General features: G+C 40.7%; 1 protein-coding gene across 2 annotated transcripts; it reads right to left on the bottom strand.

Moving 5' to 3' along the window:
• Nucleotides 1–9,187: 9,187 nt before the first annotated feature.
• REXO2 (RNA exonuclease 2) lies at nt 9,188–19,898 on the bottom strand. 2 transcript variants are annotated; one of them, XM_027082249.1, is made up of 7 exons: nt 19,597–19,898; nt 18,553–18,636; nt 14,865–14,942; nt 14,237–14,348; nt 12,798–12,906; nt 11,523–11,576; nt 9,188–9,625 (listed from the first exon to the last, which is right to left on the bottom strand). In XM_027082249.1, the coding sequence occupies exons 1-7, from the start codon at nt 19,741–19,743 to the stop codon at nt 9,496–9,498; spliced, it is 714 nt and encodes a 237-aa protein (XP_026938050.1). In that variant the 5' UTR covers nt 19,744–19,898; the 3' UTR covers nt 9,188–9,495. The 2 variants fall into 2 exon arrangements, with proteins under 2 accessions (XP_026938050.1, XP_026938051.1); XM_027082250.1 differs by lacking the exon at nt 11,523–11,576 and having other exon boundaries at nt 19,597–19,783.
• Between the last annotated feature and the right edge of the window lie 532 nt (nt 19,899–20,430).

Raw genomic sequence — 20,430 nt, forward strand, 5'->3', positions numbered from 1 at the left:
ATACCACTCACCAAGGGACAAGGAAATGGGCACTCCCATACATTGCTGAAGGTAGTCTAAATTGACACTAAACAATAAGTTAAAACACAAAATATCATAGTCTATTCTGTAATATCATTATGGTTACGGTACTAAGAAACCTCAGCTTAACAAAAATAGAGATATTAAAATCAAGGCTATAATGGGGAAAGAGGGGAATGGACTGGAGAGTTTCAGAACTGCCATACCAAAATTATTTTCACTGCATGAAACTTCAAAAGATATTTTTATTCACCCAAGTACAATTTGTTATTTCAAGCTACAAATAAATTTATTCAATAAATGTCAAAAAATAAAATAAAAACTACCTTCATAGACTGTTTTCTATAATGCAGCACTGAGAGATTGAACAATCCAATGTACCCAAAAACTATAATCTACTAAATAATATTTGTTTTAAAGAGAACATTATGAGCGAATTTTAAAAAGACTTTAAGCTAGATAAAAGCACTACATGAAAAATTTGTGAGATGCAGCTACAGCTATATTTAGAAGGAAACATTTTGATATTAATAATAAAATAATAAATAAAAAATGTAGAGTACTTTCTATACACGATGCATTTGTTAAAGTTTTCCTATTTAACTTTCTAATTATATTTTGATTGTAAAATATATACTGGTGAAAATAAAACATACATATTCTTCAAAGAATATTCATTTTTAGAATGCAAACACCTAGGCAAAACACACAACTTATAGAAAGAAAATATTGCCAAAACCTTAGAAGCTTCCTGTGTGCCCCTCTTCCAATCACATCCTCTCCCTCCCCTATGAAAGTAGCCCACTGTCTTGAGTCCGACTTCATAGTTGTTCCACATATGTATATATTACACTGCTTAATCTTGGCTGTTCTTTTAACTTTACCTAAATGGAATCATACTGCAGGTATTCTTTTGTAGCCTGAATATTTTGCTCATCACTGTCTTTCAGCCCATCCATATTGCTGCATGTAGCTATAGATCTTATTTTCACTGCAGTATCACATAAACACACCGCAATTAATTATACATTCTACTGATAATAAACACTTGGATCGTTTCCACTTTAGGGCTTTTATGAACACCACTTATACTTGTCTTCTGGTGCATACGTGCAAGATTTTCTCTAGGTTAAAAATCTAGAAGTAGAACCACTGGATTTTAGGATCTGCACATGTTTAAATTTACTAAGTAATGCCAAATGAGTCTCCAAAGTAGTTGAACCAATTTACATTCTCACCAACAGTGCCTGAGAGTTCCTATTGCACCATATTCTTTTTTTCCCAGTTTTATTTATTTAAAATGCATTTTTGGGACTTCCTGGTGGTCCACTGGTTAAGACTCCATGCTTCCACTGCAGGTGGCACGGGTTCAGTCCCTGGTCCAGGAAGTTCCAAATGCCGAATGCCGTGCGGTGCAGCCAAAAAATAAAATTAAATTTAAAAAAATAATAAAATGCATTTTTATTGGGGTACCATTGGTTTATAACATTATATGTTTCATGTATACATCCCTACAGCTGCACCACATTCTTAATCCCAGGTATTATCAGACTTTATAATACTACCAATCTCATAGGAATGTTTTTTATTGTACTTTTAATTTGAATTTCCTAATTAATAAGGAAGTTGAACATATGTTTATTGACATTCAGATTTCCTCTTTTGTGAAGTACCTTTTCTCATGTTTTTCTCATTTTTCTATTAGATTATTTCATTTTTGTTTATTTGGTAGGAATTCTCTATATATACTGGATATCAGTTTTTGTCAATTATATGATTTGTAATTATCTTCACCCAGTTTGCGACTTGTATCTTTACTGTCTTTATGGTAGCTTTCAGGAAAAGAAGTTCATTTTAACAATCTTTTCTTGTACGCTATGTGTATGTGTGTTTCTGTACACACACACACACACACACACACACGACTGCACTTTATTTTATTTTGCTTTTGGCATGCATGCGTGAGGGTAGTCTTATTTAGGAAATTCTTCCTTATGTGGAAAATACAAAGATATTTTTTCTGGAATTCATTTGTGTATGGTATAAAGTAGGGGTCCTGTTCCATTTATTAGAATATGGGTACCCAATTGTCCCATTAATATTTATTGAAGGAAAAAAACTATCCTTTCAAACTGATTTGAAAACCATCTTGTTATATATCAAGGGTCTTTTTTTTTTCAATACGCGGGCCTCTCACTGTTGTGGCCTCTTCCGTTGCGGAGCACAGGCTCCGGACGCGCAGGCCCAGCGGCCATGGCTCATGGGCCCAGCCGCTCCATGGCATGTGGGATCTTCCCGGACTGGGGCACGAACCCGTGTCCCCTGCATCAGCAGGTGGACTCTCAACCACTGCGCCACCAGGGAAGCCCTATCAAGGGTCTTTTAAAGTGTGGTTCTGCTTCTGGATTCTCTATTCTGCTCTTGTGGTCTATTTGTCTATCCCTGCAACAATACCACACTCAACTAAACTCAGTAGCTTTATCGGTCATTATATCTAAGAGGGCTAACTCCCCCACCTTATCATTCTTCTTCAAGAGTGGGCCAGGGGCTTCCCTGGTGGCGGAGTGGTTGAGAGTCAGTCTGCCGATGCAGGGGACACGGGTTCGTGCCCCGGTCCGGGAAGATCCCACATGCCGCGGAGCAGCTGGGCCCGTGAGCCATGGCCGCTGAGCCTGTGCGTCCGGAGCCTGTGCTTCGCAATGGGAGAGGCCACAACAGTGAGAGGCCCGCGTACCGCAAAAAAAAAAAAAAAAAGAAAAAAAGAGTGGGCCAGTACTTAAGCCTTTGAACCTCAGCATAAATTTGAGAATCATTTTATCAAAGGTCTACAAAATAATAAGGTTGGGAGGCTTCCCTGGTGGCGCAGTAGTTAAGAATCCTCCTGCCAATGCAGGGGACATGGGTTTGAGCCCCGGTCCGGGAAGATCCCACATGCCACAAAGCAACTAAGCCCGTGCACCACAACTACTGAGCCTGCGCTCTAGAGCCCACAAGCCACAACTGCTGAGCCCACATGCTGCAACTACTGAAGCCCGCATGCCTAGAGCCCATGTTCCACAACAAGAGAAGCCACCTCACTGAGAAGCCCACGCACCACAACGAAGAGCAGCCCCCACTCACCGCCAACTAGAGAAAGCCCGCGCGCAGCAACGAACACCCAACGCAGCCAAAAATAAATAAAAATTAAATTAAATTAAAATTTAAGAAAATAAAAATAAAATTCTATTACTATTGGCCTTGAACTAGCAATTTTGGTAGCAATTCACTGCCACTAAGAATAAGCAAAAGAAGAATAAAAAATTAAATTTAATTTAAAAAAAACCTAAGTGGTCAGCCATTCAAATAAACAGTAATGTGTTCCTATGAGTTACTCAACAGCTATTTTCCTATTAGGTTCTATGTTATATCCAAAACGCTATCACTTTGTAACAAAGAGAGGTCCATGTAATAAGACTTCCACACTGTAATCCCTAATCAATTCATCATGTTATATCCATTTCGCTTTATGAAAACATATATGTATCATGAGTAACCTTCTAGCCTTCTGGGGTCATATTTTCCTTAAGATCCAATGAAAGGAAATCAAGCCCCTTCTTTTATGATAGGAAATTCAAGTCCCTCCTGTATGTTTGAGGATTCCCGTGAGGGACTTCTACGTTTTGGTTATTGTCACGTGTCACCTTTCACTGGTGACTGCTGTTCTACAGCTGCTCTCTGAGAACCACTGACCAGCTTATTGCTACAGCTTTACCTGCTCACTTCTCTCAATTTTCCTTTGCTAACTAATGTTCATGCCAGACAGAAGGCTTTTAACAAATTTCACGGAAAGTATAAATTACAACACACAAGAAGAAAACCTGAAATTATAGATTCATCATCAGAGCTCCGTCAGTTCATCAGCCAAGGGAGCTCCCTTTGGCCATTTTTTTTTCCCTTACATTCTCCTGGAACATCTATTCAGCTGAGTCCTTTCTTTTGTCTTCTAACTCTTTACCAGACCCAAGGAGACTACCAGGAAAAAATAAATTATTTGACTTCAAAATAATTCTCTGAATTCCACCCCCCTTCTCCAGAAGGTGGAGCTTCATCCTCTCCCTCCTGGAATGTGGGCTGCACTCAGCAACTATCTTCAAAGAATTTTGAGTATGGAAAGGGAAAGAGTAAAAACTCAAATCTAAGTCTCATGCACCCACTAGATACAAATGCAAAATTACATGGGAAACACAGATGGGGACGCATACACTTGCTATATGATATTAAGAAATCACTGTTGAAATTTTTAGGTATAGTAATCATATCATGGTTATTGTTTTAATTTTTTAATAGATACAAATGCAAATTAAATGGGAAATACAGATGGGGAAGCATACACTTGCTATATGCTATTAAGAAATCACTGTTGAAATTTTTAGGTGTAGTATCATATCATGGTTATTGTTTTAATTTTTTTAAGAGTCATTACAGAGCTACATACTGAAATATTTACAAAAGAAATGACACACTGTTTGGGGACTACTACAGAATAATCTGTGAGGGAAGAGACCAGATGGGGGTACAGATGACATAAGAGTAGAGCAAACTGTTCAAGCTGGATGAAAGTCTATGGGGGTTCATTTTACTAGTCTTTTAACTTGTATTATGTCTTAAATTTTCTATAAAAAATTTAAATAAATTTCTGCTGAGATGTACCCTCCCTCAATGAGAACCATTTACATTATTAAACAGATTACTTTGTATCTCCATTTGACTTATTTGCATTCTGATTGCTTTTCTCACATTATTAAAAAATACAAGGGGCTTCCCTGGTGGCGCAGTGGTTGAGAGTCCGCCTGCCGATGCAGGGGACTCGGGTTCGTGCCCCGGTCCAGGAAGATCCCACATGCCGCGGAGCGGCTGGGCCCGTGAGCCATGGCCGCTGAGCCTGCGCGTCCAGAGCCTGTGCTCCGCAACAGGAGAGGCCACAACAGTGAGAGGCCCGCTTACCGCAAAAGAAAAAAAAAAAATGACTAGGCTATCATGTCAACCTATTTCACGGAAGACTGTAAAAGAATAAGAAGGCAGAAGAATATAACAAGGTACTTTAGAACTCCTAGAATAGTAGAGATGAGAGTGTGTATATGAAAAATAAATGAATGATTTAGAACAGAGAGAACACAACCAAGATGATTGAAAATATAAAACTATACACAGTCTCTAGTAATGAATTCCACTGCTCAATATGAATTGTGAGCTGGTGAGATGGAATGCAAAGTGGAAAAAGTTCTTCCACAAAAACAAAATAGGACTGGGTTCCAGGACAGCCTAGATTGGCCATGAACCTAGATTAACCAAGAAGTACCCTTAACTCAGAATTCAGAAACATCTCTCCCCCAACCCACATGGCTAAATTTGGAGAGAAGCAGCAGGCGGCTAGACGTCCCTCAGGGATATTAATTTGTTAAATTTCCCTTGTCTGTAAACAAAACCAGCAATTCCTCATACCACTCTGATGCCGACATAACAGAAAACACCACCCTAAATTACTGGCTTCCTGCTATTCCAAATCAGAGAAACAAAGTAACTCACTTCTCCCAAGGGCACAAACAAGGGTCCCAGATTCAGCTTCTCCAAGCCGGCTCCCGTTACTCCTTCGTCCTAAGACAGGATCATTCTGAAAATGAGTCATGGTCAATTACGCATCCTTTTTTGTGGTAAAATATACATTACATAAAACGTACCATTTCTGCCATTTTTAAGTGTAGAGTTCCGTGGCATTAAGTACATTCACATCATTGTGCAACCCAAATTCTGCAACTTATCCGGGGTCCCCAAGGATTCTTTAGGCTGTATGTTTTCATTCGCACAAGAATATAGTTTTGCTCCACACTCCACAACCTTCCCATTTTCTAGGGCTCATTCCTAATGAGAGACTCGTATTTTCCATACCATAGAATGCCAGTGAATTCCATTATAACCTAGGTGCAAAACTTAACCGATTAAATTATCCTTGAAGACCAAGTTAAGTCTCAGGCCCTATGCATTCAACTTGGCAAGCTGAAAGCAACTATTGCATCTGCCTGCCTTCTAGTGGAATGAAGACTTAAAATCCCTTCTTTTCTGCAGACTTTTTAACGTATATATTAACAACTTTATTGAGATACTGGTGACATACAGAAATGATATATTTAAGGTGCACAACTTAATGTTTTACATATATATAGTGGAAAAATCACCATCAAACTAAGTAACTTATCCATCACCTCTATATACCTCTACATAGTTACCCTTGTGTGTATGTATGTTGATTTAAGACCTATTCTCTTAGAAAATTTCAAGTATTCCTCTACTCAATAGAAAATACTCAACTAGGGAGGAACTCTTCATTTATATCACCACCATCGCTATGGTTCTATCGGCAGCCATATAAGGCGGGGGGAGGGAGGGGTCAAAAGGTAAAAAGAAAAAAAAAAGGAGCCATATAAAATTAAAGACTTCGCTCAAATAACTAAAATTCAATTAATTTTCACAGTAGATATACAGCATCTATCAATAGATATATAGCATAATAGCTTTTGCTTCATCAACAGATACAGAACGTAACAGCTTTTGCATGAACTTGCTACATACGGCTTATCCTTGCAACCGCCAACTTTCCACCATCCTTGCCACTTATTAATTGTTCAAGATAGGCCTTCAAGTGTACCTAGGACTTCCATAGACTATCACAAGGCAATCAATATGTCAAATTTTATTTAATGACAAAACTGCACTTGACCACTATAACTAGCTATTCCTTATTTTTTCTTTAAGGCCTATACATGTTAAGAACACCAGTTGTGCCAAAGGAAACTATCAATCTCCCCATGAACTTGTCAGCTCGTTTATTAATAAAGGGATATATTGTTTTGTAAATGAGGAAACACAGGTGTCTCAAGTTCCATTCTTATCTCCCATGGCTAAGCTGCCAAAGAGGGTCTCTCTTGCCCACACGCTCAGTACAACGGCTAGATTATCATGAGCACTCAGGGACTACTGACTGGAGATTATCATCACGGTCCTGGTTCATTCACCTCCCGAGTTTAAAGCAGGGGAAGTACATCTGGATGATCCTAAGAACACAGCTTGCAGGGTAATTACAGCACAGACAGAAGAACCACCAAATGAAGAGCCCCAGCGGCACGGGAGTGGCAAGCTCTGCTAAACAAACATACTGAGCATTTTTAAGGCTGTAGTTATATTTAAACCGATTTGCATTACAGTTCATTTCACAGAAATTACTTCCTAGACTCAGGGCTCCCTTGTGAAATAGTTACCAGCACTACAAATTTAAATTTCTTATTTTGAAGCAGACCAATAAATAATGAACTAATCACTGAACCATCATGTCTTCATACAGACCTACATCAAACCAGACTGGCTTATCTCACAGGTTGCCAATTATTTTCCTAAAAATTAACATATGCCCCATTAGGGGATAACAGAGAATTCTGCTACGTAACGAAGCTACAGAACACAGGATTAAAAAAGCAAGCTGGCCGTTCCTGTGACACAAGATTCAAAATGAACACCAGGAGTTAAGATTCTCGAGAGAACTGAACGGCAGGGCTCAAACAGTGAACCTGGTGAATAAACAGGCCAGCTGGGTGGGAGAAATCCCATGACATTAATAGTAGTATCTGCTTCCTCTGAACCGCTTTCTCAAGCCTAGAGTTTTCATATCTCTTCTTACATTAGAATTGATAACATTCCTCAGAGCCAAGTAAGGAAAGAGACCATCTTGTCAAATTCTAGTTAGAAGCACTAAGACAGGTCAAAGTCACCCTGTTAGTGAGGTTTGTAACAGTCCTCAGCATCACAGTCATGGGCATTAAGTGAACACTGATTTAAGATAAAGGCCCAGGCACCATAGCTATGGACCAGAGCAGCCCTTCCCAGAGATCCTGGCCTGAGTCAACCCGTCACCATCATGCATCAGCCATCATGACAAGGTACCCACTGTGTACCAAGCACTGAGCTCAGAACTATGTGTAGTATGTAATTTAATCCTGACAATTCTTTGAGTTAGGTAGTGCCATTCTCACTTTAGAGATGAGGAAAGCGAGGCTTCGAAAAGTGAACTTGCCAAAGTCACTCAGTATGTCACGGAGCTCAGATATGGACCCAGAGTTTGACTCAAGAGCCCTGTTCTTAACTACTATAAAATCCTGTCTTCCAACCCGCTGTAGTTGGTACCTGAGCTAAAACCCATGCCACTCTGAGAAGTCGAAAAAGCACTGGTCAGAAAAGTCAACAGACTTAACTTTTTTCATCAGCTCACGCTTCCTACACTTGTGAATTTGAGCCTTCATTTACTCATTTAGAGAAGTACCACTAAAGCCTCTCTCCACTCATAGGTTGTTGTATAAGGTTAAACAACGTAGTCAACGAAATTATGAGGTAATTCTAATCTACAGTCCAGTGATTTCTGTCTGTAACTCTCACATTAGGATCACACTGCTATGTTGATATAATGGCCATATGATCGAGTTAGGATGGAATCTGAGATCAGCACAGAAGTCTTTTAGTCCAGTGGTTCTCTAGGAGACGTGGGTCACCTGCAGGCCCTGCCCCATTCTGATTCCTTGTTTTAGGGGGCATCTCTGAAGGAGATTTGTTGTAGAGACAGATGATCCTAATGGACCCTCTGGCTGAGGACTAAACTATCTACTGTGCTCTAAAGTACATAAACTTAGGAGTTAAGATATTCAAACCAAAATCCTTTCTCAAATAATTGCTGACCATTAGACCTAGGGCAGCCAACTATTTACATTCTACAAACCTAGCACCGTGGCTGCCTTGCGGATAATATCTATTCAATAAGCCTTAAGTTATTACTACAGAATCACTGTCTGGTGGCTTACTTGAATTTCTTGAATATAGCAAAGAGTAGCTATTCCAGAGCCCTGATAGTTCAGTAACTATAACTAACAATGAGCCCAATTTGCTTCTCTGAGCCTATCTCCAGTTATTCTATTCCTGACTTGTAAAGCAAAACAGAATAAGTTCGCTTCCTATTTAACATAAGGAACGTAACCCACTCCTAACGGCATTATGAGCATTTAAACATTAGGCATACCACCTACAAAAGAAAAAAAAAAAATCATCTTCCAGTCATTAAACTACTAAAGAACAGATGGTACAAAAAGGGTTGCATTTCAATAGAACTAGCTTTATTATTTTTTTTAAACAAAAGAAATGGTCTAAAAGCAAATACAGATATGTACCAAGGGATGGATGTGATCTGGTACTTACAAAGGAGCTGCTGTGTCATAAATGAAAACAGCATGTTAGGAGAAAAACAATTTCCAGGTGCTGTGTGCTTGAATAATCGGGAGATGCAAGTGCACTGAAGGAAGGTGCTCTGCCCAAGCAGTCAGCGTGAGCCCAGGGGAAGGAAAAGAAAAACCACCAGAGGTCCTTCCAGAGAACTACATGGTGGCAGCATGAGAACTGGCATCAACTCACAGTCTTCTCATTTTCCCCATTTTCTATAATTTTCCTCTTCTTCTCATCTGTTTTTTTCTTGAAGATGTTATTTCGGTAAAACTGAAGTTCTCTGATGCTTTCACTAATGTCATCAAGTGCCCTACAAGCAAACATACCACGCAGAGTTGAAACGTCCGAAACCCAGAGGAGATGGTCACCATTTGGCAAAGCGTAACTTTTTATAAATAACTTAAGAACAAGAAGAGCTACTGGAAATGCAACTATCTGACATCATCAAGAAGTGGAACATTTCAGCATAGCAAACTTAAGTGCTTTGTTTTTTAAAATATGATTAAAAAAAAAATTCTAAACTATAACAGATTAAAGTTTACCAAACTGTTCCATAAGATAGTGAGGTGTTCCACAGGGAAAAAAAAAAAAAGAATTCCGGGGTCAAATCAATTTAGGAAAACCTAGATTAAACATTTCTTCTTTTGAAGTTTTTTGCAAAGCATTTAATGTACTGATGTGTTGTGAATTCCCCAGAGGAGGTTGTACTATATACACAGTATTTCTAAAACTTAATCGACCACCTGTGTGGAACGCATATTAACAGCTCATGGCATGGAGTTTGGGAAACACTGCACAATACTTAATGACGTCCTGCACAAAATATAATCACGTACTCGAACGTAACTCGTGACTCCAGCATCATAATGAACATCAATTATCAGACAGTATCTAACCACAAAAGAGGATCTACCTCCTCTCTCGTGGTGATTTGTGCTATAATCAGTGGCAGCCTGCCTCCATCTAACAGCCTTTCTTCTCCTCCAACACGCTGTTTCTCATCTGTCGTAGTCTGAGAAATCAGGTAACCAAGATTATTAGAACAGTGTGCAAGTAAATCAATCTGCTCCGATTGTCAAGGGCCTCTTCTAGAGACCAAACTGCACAAACTTTAGTGCAAGAGCTTTAAGACAGTTATTTCTGTGGTTAAGGCAACAATTTTGCTTTCTTCCCAGGTCTCGAATAACCGGCAGAGAGCTGAAGCTGTCAAAAATACAGCCTCTGGCTAAATGAAGGTACACCACATCTTAGCCACAATACTGAAATCCAAAAAAAGATCTGAAAACCCAAGGTTCTTCTATAGCCCACTATGTGGCAACACCCGACCAATCCTGATGTGAGGCTATTTACAGTCATTAGTTATGCCATTTGGTGTGAATATCTGTACATTTCACTGTAGAAACAGCAATGTGTTCGATTATGAGGTGCTTCCTCAGGCCTTGCTAGGGGTATTACTACCTTTCTAAACCCGGAAAAATCCTGAAATCCAAAACACATCAAGCCCCAACTGTTTCACAAGAGGTATCCCAGACCTGTGTTATTGTGCTGTAGTCCATGAAAGCCCTGTGAAAACCATTAATGCCAGGCTCTTTAGAGCAGGGACTTGGTCTTCCTGTTTGGCTAGAACTGTACACGGTACACAGTAGGGGCTCGGTACATGGCTGAAACAAATGCCAGCTGCTACATCTCCCACCAGGTTTTATGTCCTTCCTCAGAGACTACAACACCAAAACGTGAAAGAGGACTCCAGATACACAAGTTCTTTAAATTCCTTGTGTACTTCAGCCTAAGGTTGCAGACATTGAAAGAAACAATCTGAAAAACTACAAAGTGTCTAAGTGAGGCTAACTGTGTTGCACAACTGTACACAAAGTGTTCTAATTTTAAATGACTACAAATCCATACGCTTGATGGGAAGAAAATTATACTGCTCATTACTAGAAAAATCAGACCACTTCACATACCTACAAACTAAGTTATCTACAAGTTTCAAAACAGCAATAAAGACATTAAGACCATACATATCTCACAATGGCATGTTAGAACACTGACCAGAATTCCTGATAATCTTAGCAAGAGAAGGTTATCTTTATGTAATTGTCCTTTACTTTTCCCCCAAGGGAATAGAGACATTATTTCAAGCAGTCAGGAATTCAGGAGTTATGTGCGTGTCAGACGGCCAAGCACTTGGAAGGACCCAAACTTACCTGTGAGAAGCAGCCTTCTTTGGTGCAAATTCATATTCTTCTGGATACCAGCGTCTACATACAGCAAAAATGGAACTCTCAAAGGAAACTGTCTCAAATACACTGAATAATTACGTCCTTCAACTAGTTTAATAACTTTGTAAAAGGCATTTGGGTTGTGACTATCGAGTTACCTCCCTGTCTGGGACTCCACCTTCCTCCCTTTCCTCTCTTCATACTATAGGTTCTCTTTGGGCAACATCAACAATGTATAAGATAACTAAATCTGCGCACTCCAGCCCAGCCCTCTCCTGCGCTTGTGTCATGGATATCCAACTGCCGACTGGACATCTCCACCTAAAATCCACCAGACACTTCCACCTCCACACACACATACGGTCATACTCATCGTCCTCAACATCTCCCTTCCCCCATCGGCCAAATCTACTCTTCCTCTTATTTTCCCTTTATCTCTGATCAGTTCCATCATCCACCTAACAACCCAAACTAGAAAGGCGAGGAATCACTTTATACCTCCCTCCTTTTCCTCATGCCCCCATTCAAGCGCTCAATGCCGTGCTACTGACCCTCTCAAATGCTCGGCCTCTGCTCTCTGCCGCCCACTGCCATTTCCCTATAGCTCCTTCTTCTCTCTCCAAGATGGTGCAGGGGTCTTGCTCATCTCCCACCTCTTTTCTTACCACCTTCTAATCAGAATGATCTAATCACATCACCTTTACCTTCCAGCTCCCGCCTATCTTCATACCTCTGCCCATTCTCTGGAAAGCTCACTCCTCACCCTAAATACCTGGAAAACGGCCACTCTTCCTTAAATCTCAACTTGAAAGCTATTTTCTCCGGGAAGTTTTTGCTAACTCCCTATCTCCCTCACTCCAGCTGTCTCTGCTCCTTCACTCGTGCCCGCAATATTCTACCCGCACTTTTCCCTAACAGACGTCATCACACAGTACGCTTCTCAGGCGTGTTTTTTACACATCTGTCAATTCACTGGACTGTAAGCACTTGAGGGCTCTGCATCTGTATGTTCCCAGCACATAGGCCAATACGTGGCGCAGAAACTGGGAGCTCAATAAATTTTCCAGATTAGTGGAATTTATACGGAAGATTTGTGATGTTCTTTCTCCCAATTCTCACCAGTTCAAGAGACAATGGGATGAGGAAGTTATACACCCACCTGGCCCCCTCAGTTCTACACCTTTATTCAATTACTCTACAAATTCTCAAGGAAGACATGCTAAATGAGGCAGTTGAATGGATCCTAAATATAGCCCTTACCTGCACAGCTCTTTAACAGTGCTCACGTCAATTATTCTATAATGAAGATGTTTCATGAACTGGGGCATGTATTTGTCAAGAAACTTCTTATCTGCATGAACTGAATTTCCTAGAAAGACACGAAGCATACCGCATCTGTGTATTTCTAGTAGTATACAAAAGGACATAAAAATTCATAAACTGTATTTAATTGGAGGTGATTGTTTTAAAGAATTCAAACAATTCCTCAAAGCATCTCAAAACTTCGAAATTAGGTTTGAGTGTATCTGATTAGATTACAAGTGCAGATTTCAGAGTATTTAGACAGTTTAACTCATAATAAATTTGTAAATGGCCTCTTTATGGACAAAAGGATGAATCTATCATTCCACATACTTAAAATAAAGCTCAAATGTGTAACTTCTTTAGATAATACCACATGCACAAATTTTCTCCCAGTATCACAAAATCTACACCACTAACACTAAAAGTTTAACTGTAGGTAAACTCATAAGTAGATAAGCATTTATTTACATTTCAATTTCAATCAACCATAACCACATTCGTGTTTCCACACAGTAATTTATACTAAAAACACTAAATTTTAAATAAGAACTTTAGAACAGACGCCAGCTGCATTGGCTAGGGGGAAAATTTATACAATACATGCTATAGTACTTAAAGTCAAAACTTTTTAATGACTATTTAAGGAAAATGTTAGTTATTATACCAGCTTACATATACAAATACAAACACACAACCACAGGACATTAGCCTCCCTTTGACAATGGCAGTCCTTCCAAAATCCTAGCAGAACTGGCCTAGTTTCTTTAAAAAGTCAATGTCACAAGGGGAAAAAAAGATAGGTGCGCATTTTAGATTAAGAGACTAAAGCGACATGATAACCAAATGAAATGCATGAGTCTTGACTGAATCCTGGTTAAAAAGCAAATAGACATTTCGGATGTGGACTAGATATCAGATGATGTTACTGAATTGTTTTTAATCGTCTTAAATGTGACAATCATATTGTGGTTACTTAAGAAAATGTCCTTATTCTTAGGAAATGCTGGGTGAACTATTTAGGGATGAAGTGTCATGATGCCTGCAATTTACTTTCAAATGTCCAAAAAAATAGACAGATAAACATGGCACGAGGTGAACAACTACTAGATCCAACTTTTCTGTATATTTGAAATTTTTCCATAATAAAAATAGGTGGAAATTTTTTATTGAGTTAATCTGGGCATCCCAGATCTCATGTCAGGTTTCGGGGCATTTTCCCCGATATTCATGTATAACTTATCCAAGGAAATTTGAGCAACAAAAGTAAGATGGATAATCCCAATCAGGGTTAAGTGGAAGGCACGATGATCCTGGCTGATCGTTCTGGAACCGCAGTCTCTTGAACCACTACGATGGAAGACTATCTACAAGGCAGACATAGGACTGGATTTTACCTGCAAGTGGACAGAGCCCCGGAGGAGTCTGCTGTCGTACAAAGGACAGAAATTCATACTCTGCCTGCTGCAGTGTCATTGTACTCTCCTTCACTGCTTTGGTTAGACCAGACTGCAAGAGAGAATCCCCAGCCCCACCAAGACACATGAAGTCAGTTTTCAAAGGCATCCAGATAGGAAACTTCACTTCTAAAATGGGCAAATATAACCACAGATGGACCATTTACAGAGCTCAAGTTCACACTGAAACTGCCATCGTGGCACCGATTTTTTTCTTAAAGAATCCAAGTCAAATAAGCTATGTTCCTGATTGTTAATAGCATTTCCACACAGTCAGAAAAGATGGTGCTCAAAGTCCAAGGATATAACCTCTGGGAAGAAACAACTTAACAGGAGAGCAGCATTCTCCCTTCTCTGAAAGTTGATGTCTAACCTTATCCAAAAGACTGACTTGAGCAATACTTGATAATCCGCAATGTGCTCGTGACAGACTGAATGCAGAAGAGGAAAAAAGAGGACATTCAGGAGAAGATGGTCTCGAGAGGTCCCAAAGATGAAAAGTGAACAAGCAAGCAGTTTCCCAGGCTTGCCAAGCAATCTTCCTCTACCCCTTTTATGGTAATGTTACCTTCCCATGATGCTCCTTACACCAGTCTGACATGCTGTCCAGTAACTCATCTGGCTGTTTTATAATCAGGTTAGGACCCTGTGGATAGGAAAAGCTGTCAGTCATCCAGAATCAATGGGGATAAGCTTGGTTTCTGAGTTTAACTGCTTTAAGAATTACATATATATACTAGAAAAGGGAAGAAAGGTGAGGGACTTTGTTAACTCTAAAAGTGGTTCTCATTCATTCCAGCACTATTTATGACAGCAAAAAATAATGAACAAACACACACATAACACAGCCGAAAACTGAAATGCCTATCAACAGAGGACACAGGTATCCACCAAGGGTCAGCAAACTATAGCCCCAGCCTGTGGCTTTTTTTTTCTTTTAATTGCCAGCAAGCTAAGAATGATTTTTACATTTGTAAATGGTTGTAAAACAAACAAATATGGGGCAGAGAGGTACGTGGCACTCTAAGCCTACAATATTTAATATTTGGTGTTTTTTAGAAAAGGTTTGCCAACCCCTATGAAAAGTGTCTATACTGCCAAGTGAAAAAAGCAAATTGCAGAACAGTGTATGCATGCTTATGAGTTCACTTATACTTGTTTTAAAAACAACACACGTTGGGCTTCCCTGGTGGCGCAGTGGTTGAGAGTCCGCCTGCCGATGCAGGGGCCACGGGTTCGTGTCCCGGTCCGGGAAGATCCCACATGCCACAGAGCAGCTGGGCCCGTGAGCCATGGCCGCTAAGCCTGCGCGTCCGGAGCCTGTGCTCCGCAACGGGAGAGGCCACAATAGTGAGGGGCCCGCGTACCGCAAAAAAAAAAAAAAAAAAACAAAAAAAAAACACATTTGTATATGCATAGAAAATACTAAGAAAATACATAAAAGTTGGGAAGTGGGATGAGACAGGAGAAGAACAGCACAAAAAAACAACTTACTATACATAATATTTTGCATAAAGCTATACTGTTTACTTTTAACAGTATTTTCACATTAAAAAGTTCAAAAAGTAATTGGTGACACGTGAAAGATTAAAAAAAAAAGTGATGCTGTAATTCTCAGCTCCACTTAATAGAACATTCAACTGTGAGTCAGAATCCCAGCAGCAGCAGAAGCTCAACTTGTGGCATTAAAACAAGTCACCTTTGGCTTAGTTTTACCTTCTGTACCATGGAGATAACAGCCCCCGCAAGCCCTTCCCTCACGGGGATGTTAACAGGATAAAAGAAATTACAGAGATGAAAGTTCTCTGAACTCTCTGGGGAAAAAAGATTCTCTAAATTCAAGGTATGGTTACTACTAAAGCGGTAAAAGTACTTTGCAATTAGTGAGAGGAATGGCAAGAATTTGACTAAAATATGCCTGACAACTACAACTAACAAGGAGTTTTAGCCAAACAAGAAAACTGGTGACGGCAATCTCCATGAAGAAGAAAAAATTTGCTCTGATAACCTATGTTGTTTTGGTTTTTTTTTTTACTGAAGTATAGTTGATTTCCAATGTTGTGTTAATTTCTGCTGTACAGCAGAGTGATTCAGTTTTACACACATATACATTCTTTTTTATATTCTTTCCCATTCTGGTTGATCTCAGGATATTGAATATAGTTCCCCGTGCAATACAGTAGGACCTTGCTGTTTTGATAACATATTTTTTAAAAAACCGAAAACCTCATATTGCAAAACACAATTCTAACAAACCACGATGGAAAAAGCCAACGACTATCAACTTAAGGCTATTTAACTTACTCTAGATTCCAGTTTGGCACACTAAGCTACTTACAGAAAAATTTCCAGGTGGGATGTCTGTTCTAGCATAAAACATTTTCCTCAGACTCGTATACAAGAATAAAACATATATTCCACAGAACTGACACTTCAGTGCTAACTGCCCCTAAGCAATTTTTTCTTTTTAAACATCCTTATCCTCAAAAGAATAAAGATGCAGACACAGGGAATGGACTTGAGGACGTGGGGAGGGGGAAGGGTAAGCTGGGATGAACTGAGAGAGTGGCATGGACATATATACACCACCAAATGTAAAATCGATAGCTAGTGGGAAGCAGCCGCATAGCACAGGGAGATCAGCTGGGTGCTTTGTGACCATCTAGAGGGGTGGGATAGGGAGGGTGGGAGGGAGACGCAAGAGGGAGGAGATATGGGGATATATGTATAGCTGATTCACTTTGTTATAAAGCAGAAACTAACACACCATTGTAAAGCAATTATTCTCCAATAAAGATGTTAAAAAAAAATCCTTATCCTCATTAGACTGGGTCTATTTACAAATGCCACCCTCATGTGCAGCTGTGTGACTACAGACCTCGATTTCCTCCAGGGTACATATCAACTAACTGGTCCATTAAACTGTCAGTATTTCACATTGTATCAACAGTCTAAGGGAAAAACTCTTCTTCAGACAAGGGTAAGCAGGGCTGGTAAATAAACACACTTCTCTTCACTATTCATATCTAGGAAATTCCAAGTGACAGGAAAAAACAACCAAACCTAAAACTCAAGGTTTATATAAAAGTTATTTTGTTTGTTTTGTTTTGGAAAAAAAAGAGGTAGTTGCTACAGTGAGATACAAAGTCTCACGATTCCCCTCCAGCTGATGTATCAGGAGGTACTCCAAGATGTATGCCTGGTACTCCATGAAAGTAGCAATTCATCTAAAATGGTTCCTCCCCTCTCTTACCTAACCAGGAAAATAAGTAGAAGTCTTAACTGTAGACTTGTGAAATTTATCCAGTGCCAGTAGCACATCAATCCGACCCTCTGGAAACTTATTTTAACAAAACTGTCTTTCCCCAAAACATCCCTGCTGTGTTCCTATTCTAGAGTTTTTCACCACCTCCAAATACTGCTGACAGTTAGTCAGGGCCCAGGATTTCACCCTCTACCAATCAGACGTTCTCATATGCTTATTAAATGCTTTGTGAGTGGCCAAAAGGCAACAGGTGTGTTTTATTTGTTCTGCTTAATGTTTCAGTTAAAAGCAGCATGTTAAAACCTTAATCATGCCCAATATGTCAACAGGAGGATAGTTTATGATTCTGTATCAACAGAAATTCTAAAATCTTAATATAGATCTAGACGAATCACAGGTCCTAGCTGAAAACGTAGAAACTGGATATATGGAGTTATAAGCTAAGCTATATATAAGCTAAGATGATAATATAAAGAAGTCAACTTTGGCATGAGTCACCAATCCTGGTGGGACCACAGTCGAGTGTCTTATTGGTTGGGAGCACTTTGCTCAGACTGCTTGGGTCGAACTCCTGGCTCTCCCAATCACTAGCCAGGTGGCCTTGGGCAAATTACCCAACAACTGAATGCCAAAGCGTCTCTCTATACATAGTGAGTATAACAGTACCTACCTTATAGGTGCTGTGAGGATTAACAGTGAATACATGTAAAGCACTTAGAACTGTGCCTGGCACACAGTAAGCTCTTAGCAAATGATAGCATTTATAGTTCCTAATTTTGGGCAGTACTATAGAAAAATACTAGGCTCTGAGATGGATTACTCTGGTTCTAGTACCAAGCCCACCATGACCTAGAACATTATTTTGGACCTTAATCTACAGGGACCTCAGTTTTCTTATTTTTTAAATAAAGAGATGGGGCGGGGTGCACCAATCTTTAGATTTCCAAAGTACACTCTAAACAGTATGGTTGTATTACAAGGCATAACCTACTTCAGCCAAAATGTTGAGATCAGAGTCAGTTATCAGACAGGCCATCTCAATAATCTGGTCCTTCTCAATGTCCAATCCTGTCATCTGCAATAAAAAATACATCACACACACAAAACCGTCTTTCTGGCCTACTGTATCCAAGTTTATTTAACAGGACATCCCTCAATCACATTCAATTTATATCCCACAGCCAGGATAAAAGAGACAATAATGCTCCTTGAGCAAGTCCTCAAGGCACTCATTATGAGTTATTTATTCAATAAACATTTACCAAGGGCCTGCTACATGCCAGGCATCACAGTCCTACTCTGGGGCCGATGCAAAGTAAGCAAAATTGAGTGCTGACAGCGTTCAATTTTGGAAGAGTTAGATAACTAACATCACTACATCTCTGCAGAGTTTACAAAGTTTTTATGTTCACTGCACCACTTGATCTTCATCACAATCTAGTGTTATGATCCCCATTTCATATATGAGAAAACTGAGGCTCAAGGGAGAGGGGAGTCCTTGGCTGAGTATGGAAAACCTAAAGGGATCAGAACTGGGTTGTAGTCCCAACCCCGACCTTCACTAACTGCGCGACCTTGAATGAGCTGAGTCCTCTCTCTGGGCCTCAGTTTTCTCCTTTAGGGAACGTGGGGTAAGGCTGAGTCATCCCCGGGGTCCCGTCTAGCTCTAACAACCTAGGGTTCTGGGAGACTGGGCAACTGGGGTCTAGCACAGCCGCTGTGCGCACCCCTACCACCGTGACCCTGAGTCCATCAGAGGGTTAGGGAGGTCCACATCTGGGCGGAATTGGGGGCTAGGGCAAGCCATATGGATGACTCCACCCTCTGGAAAAGAAACCCCACAGTCCGGCACAGTCCCCAACACCCGCAGGACTCCTGCCCCCCCCGACCTGCCCCGCGCCGTCCACAGCCGGGAGGCGCTCACCTGCCACACCTGAGACCCAGACACTGCCACTCTCCCCGGACAGGCTCGGCTACTCTGTCCCACGCGCGAAACCTCACTCGCCTCCCCTCACGCCCCACCGCCCTGACTTACCTCCAGGTCTACCCAGACCATCCGCTGAGCCATGCTCTCCCCCACCGCCATGGCTGCGCCAGCTTCACGGACACCCCACGCCCCGAACGGCCCTCGAGTCCCACCCACACCTCGCAACAGCCTGGAACCCAGGGAGCCGCCTAGCATCACCCGGCACAAGCCGCCACGGCCCCAGCCTCTCAGCCGGCGCTGGCGCAGGCGCGATGGTCACTAAACGTCGCAAACCCGCGGGGAGGTGCAGGAGCAAAAACCTCAAGTCCCAGCATCCAGTGCGCCGGCTGGCCCTGAACAGTCCGGCTTAGCTGCCGAATGGGATGATGGGACTTAGAGTCTTGCCTGCTGTTGCGCCTGATATCCCCGCCCCCGCCACGTGTTTTCGGATGTTACTGGACGCGCATGTTTTTCAGAACTAAGTTTATTCGTTTTCAGGAGTTATTTCCTGAATTTGGATTAGTTGTAAATCGCCTAGTTGAGGAAGAACTGTCTTAGTTTGTTAAGTCGGAAGAGACCTGGTTACCTTTTTTTTTAATGTATCTTTTTTTCTTTTTTTCCCCCTTCTTTTTAATTACTTGCAACTCCACACACTGGGTATTTTTCTCATTTACATGAAACAGCAGGGCGGTGTGCTTTTTTTCAGTCCAGAAGACCATTTCCACTATCAACAAGTCCTTTAGAAATCCTTAAATGAGATCTTATCCAAGAGATCACTTAGCACGCTGTAGGTGCTGACTAAAAAGTCCCTTTCCTTCATAGGCAAAGGGTTACTTCTTATTCCTTACACAGGGGCTTGCCGTGGCCTGTGTTTCAGTTCAGCTGTTAGATGTCAGTGGTAAT

Source organism: Aethalodelphis obliquidens, unplaced genomic scaffold (genome assembly GCF_003676395.1).
Source record: "Aethalodelphis obliquidens isolate GAN/ISIS:26980383/991018 unplaced genomic scaffold, ASM367639v1 scaffold46, whole genome shotgun sequence".
Lineage (NCBI taxonomy): Eukaryota > Metazoa > Chordata > Mammalia > Artiodactyla > Delphinidae > Aethalodelphis > Aethalodelphis obliquidens.